Source organism: Elephantulus edwardii, unplaced genomic scaffold (genome assembly GCF_000299155.1).
Source record: "Elephantulus edwardii isolate Elephantulus edwardi_28Jun2011 unplaced genomic scaffold, EleEdw1.0 scaffold00234, whole genome shotgun sequence".
Lineage (NCBI taxonomy): Eukaryota > Metazoa > Chordata > Mammalia > Macroscelidea > Macroscelididae > Elephantulus > Elephantulus edwardii.
The window spans coordinates 4,467,216-4,470,579 of record NW_006399984.1 but is presented as its reverse complement, the minus strand read 5'-3'; the positions used below and the strand labels follow the sequence as shown (position 1 = coordinate 4,470,579).

General features: G+C 51.8%; 1 protein-coding gene across 1 annotated transcript; it reads left to right on the top strand.

The window, feature by feature from the left end:
* Positions 1–2,012: 2,012 nt before the first annotated feature.
* PURB (purine-rich element binding protein B) lies at positions 2,013–2,966 on the top strand. The gene has a single exon (XM_006898592.1). It carries the CDS (start codon positions 2,013–2,015, stop codon positions 2,964–2,966), a length of 954 nt encoding a protein of 317 aa, XP_006898654.1.
* The last annotated feature ends 398 nt before the right edge of the window (positions 2,967–3,364 follow it).

Here is a 3,364-nt window from a genome sequence, read left to right as displayed (position 1 = left end):
TGCAATCACTATGGAGGGCTATGGTGCACTATGGTGCTTTTTCAAAAAGTTGCAAATAGAGACACCATTTGATCCAGTAATTCCACTAGGAATAGACCCTAAAGAAACCACTACCAACACCCACGCAGATTTATGTACACCCATGCTTATTGGGCTTTGTAGCAAAGAGTTGGAAACAACCCACGTGCCCATCAACCAATGAGTGGATAGAGAAGCTCTGGAATATTCACACAATGGAATACCATGCAGCATTGGAAAACAAGGAACTCATGAAATACTATACAAAATGGGTGACCCTGGGGGATATTATCCTTAGTGAAATATCTCAGTCACAAAAGGACAAATATTGTACAGTGCCACTGCTGTCAAACAGGACTGACATCGGGGTTGTGGGGAGACAAAAATGAGGGGATAAATAATATATACTTCATTGAAATAGATGAGGGAGATAACTGTTTAAAAGAGATATATGATTAGGTATTATTGTCATGACAGGAGTCCAGAATGAAGGTTGCATAGTGGAGTGGACTTGGGGCAAGCGATTGTATAACAATGAAGAATTTTTCTTTTACCTTTCAAAGAGAAGAGCGAATTGGGGTGGTAGGGTGAACAGGGGGGAAATTGGAACAATGAATGAATGGAAACCTAAATGTTCATTATAACTAATTTTTAAAAATTTTAAAAAGAAAGAAAACAAATAGCTCTGTCTTGAGAGGGCGAAGCCAAGTTTGCCCTTGGAGGCTAGGATTTTGAAGCTCCATCTCACATACTCTGGGCACGTGGCCAGGAGAGATTGGTCCTTGGAGAAGGACATCATGCTCTGAAGGTGGGAGGGACAGTGCAGGAGAGGAAGACCCTGGAAGAAATGAATACAGTAACTGGGGCAATGGGGGTTGTTGGTATGTCAGAATTAGCGAGACTGGCGGCTCGGGGCAGGGCAGGGCAGGGTTTAGAGCTGCTGGTTGCTATGGGTCACAGGCAACATAAGAACAATCACTAAGTGTAAAAACAACAAAAGCCTGTCTCTGAGACCTTTTCAAATTTTCACACTGTCTCCAGTGATCTTTTCACAATTTCAATTTGATGATTCTGGACTGTAATGTAATAGATTGCTTTCCTTGATCCATCAATCGCCAACTATTCTGTATGGTAAAACTCCAGTTGTCAAGTCGCTGGTGACCGAGATACAAGGTCTTCCCTCCACTTGGAATGCTATTTTCTTAAGCGTCTAAATTAAACTTGTCTCCTAAAGGAAAAAACATTCCCTGATTCTGGTTAGAAACCTCTTCTGGATGCTCCCAACGACCCTTTCGCTAGCCTCTTACATTTACTACTGTCTGTGCGTTGCATTTCTAGCAAAATAAGTGCGTGAGCTGAAGAGGATGGGCAAAGAAACATGTTTGATGACTGCACAGGAAATGTGTGGAGAGAATGGCAAAATTAGATTGCAAAGTGAAATTGTATTTGAGATATTAGGAAGTATGGAGACACTAGGCAGTGGGGATGCAAATCACAATAAGGTTTTGAGGTTTTCCCCTTTCTGAAATTACGTTTTAAATGTCAATTTTGGATACGACCACTGGAAAGCTTAGCCTCCCAGCTAGCTGCCCCATCCAACAGGAGGCGCGGCCGACCCTGGAGGTTCTCCACCCGTGACGTCACTCCTATGCGTCCAGCTGCTTCTGTTCTCCAGAACGTGGAGAGGGCGAGGCGGGGTGACGTAGAAAGAAGGTCGCCGCGCCGGAAGCAGCAGCCGAGGTTGCGCACGGGAGTGCGGGGGCGGGGGAAGAAGAAGAGATGGGGGGCTGCGGCGGCGGCGGTGGTGGTGGTGGCTCGCGATGAGAAGCTGGTGCGCGTGAGCGAGCCAGGGAGAGAGGAAGGCTGGGGGGACGCGGAGAACGAGCCGCAGGGGCGGAGGGAGGGGGTCGCGAGCGCGCCGGGCGACAGTGGCGGCGGGAAAGCATTGAGCCCGCAGCTGCTGAGGCTCGGCAGCGGAGGCAGAGCGAGAGAAGATGGCGGACGGTGACAGCGGCAGCGAGAGAGGCGGTAGCGGCGGTCCCAGCAGCTGTGGCTTTCAGCCTGTGTCCCGTGGTGGCGGCGAGCAAGAAACCCAGGAGCTGGCATCAAAGCGCCTCGACATCCAGAACAAGCGTTTTTACTTGGATGTGAAGCAGAATGCCAAAGGTCGCTTCCTCAAGATTGCTGAGGTGGGCGCTGGAGGCTCCAAGAGCCGTCTCACCCTTTCCATGGCCGTGGCAGCCGAGTTCCGAGACTACCTGGGGGACTTCATCGAGCACTACGCGCAGCTAGGTCCCAGCAGCCCCGAGCAAATCGCGGCGGCGGCCAGTGCGGAGGACGCTGGCGGGCCCCGACGGGCGCTCAAGAGCGAATTCCTGGTGCGAGAGAACCGCAAGTATTACTTGGACCTCAAGGAGAACCAGCGGGGCCGCTTCCTGCGCATCCGCCAGACCATCAACCGCATCGGCAGCAGCGGCGGGTTCGGCGGGGGCCCCGGCCCCGGAGGCTTGCAGAGCGGCCAGACCATCGCCCTGCCCGCCCAGGGCCTCATCGAGTTCCGCGATGCGCTGGCCAAGCTTATCGACGACTACGGAGGCGAGGAGGAGGAGTTGGCGGGGGGCCCAGGAGGCGGCGGGGGGCACCCAGGGGGCCTGTATGGGGAGCTCCCGGAAGGCACCTCCATCACCGTGGACTCTAAGCGCTTTTTTTTCGACGTGGGCTGCAACAAATACGGAGTGTTCCTGCGAGTGAGTGAAGTCAAACCTTCCTACCGCAATGCCATCACCGTCCCCTTTAAGGCCTGGGGCAAGTTCGGAGGCGCCTTTTGCCGGTATGCAGATGAAATGAAAGAAATCCAGGAACGTCAGAGGGATAAGCTTTATGAAAGACGTGGCGGGGGCTGCGGCGGTGGAGATGAGTCCGAGGGTGAGGAGGTGGATGAGGATTGAAACCGACCGCTTCCCCTGCAGGCCTCCCTCAACCCACCATCATCCCTTAGTCTGAAGAGCTCTTTTTCTGTTCTTCGATGAGATAGTGAAGGAAGAAGCACGGGAGGCCCCAAAGGGAAAGGGGGGGGGGGGAATGTAGTTAATTTAAAAAAGTAACCGGGAGGGTAGTTAAAGACAAAAATAGCAGTACAGTTCCAAGGGACTGACAGCAATCTACAGATATTCTCACCTTGGCAAAATAATCTTCACCTTCTGTATTGGGGGGAGGGGCATTTCCCCCAACTGAGATGTTTAAGCTCAACCAGAGATAACCCTGGAGGAGATACTCTCACACATGGGTCAAGAAGCATCAGTTACCCAGGGCCACTGATAATGACAGTTGAATTGTTTTGTATTGG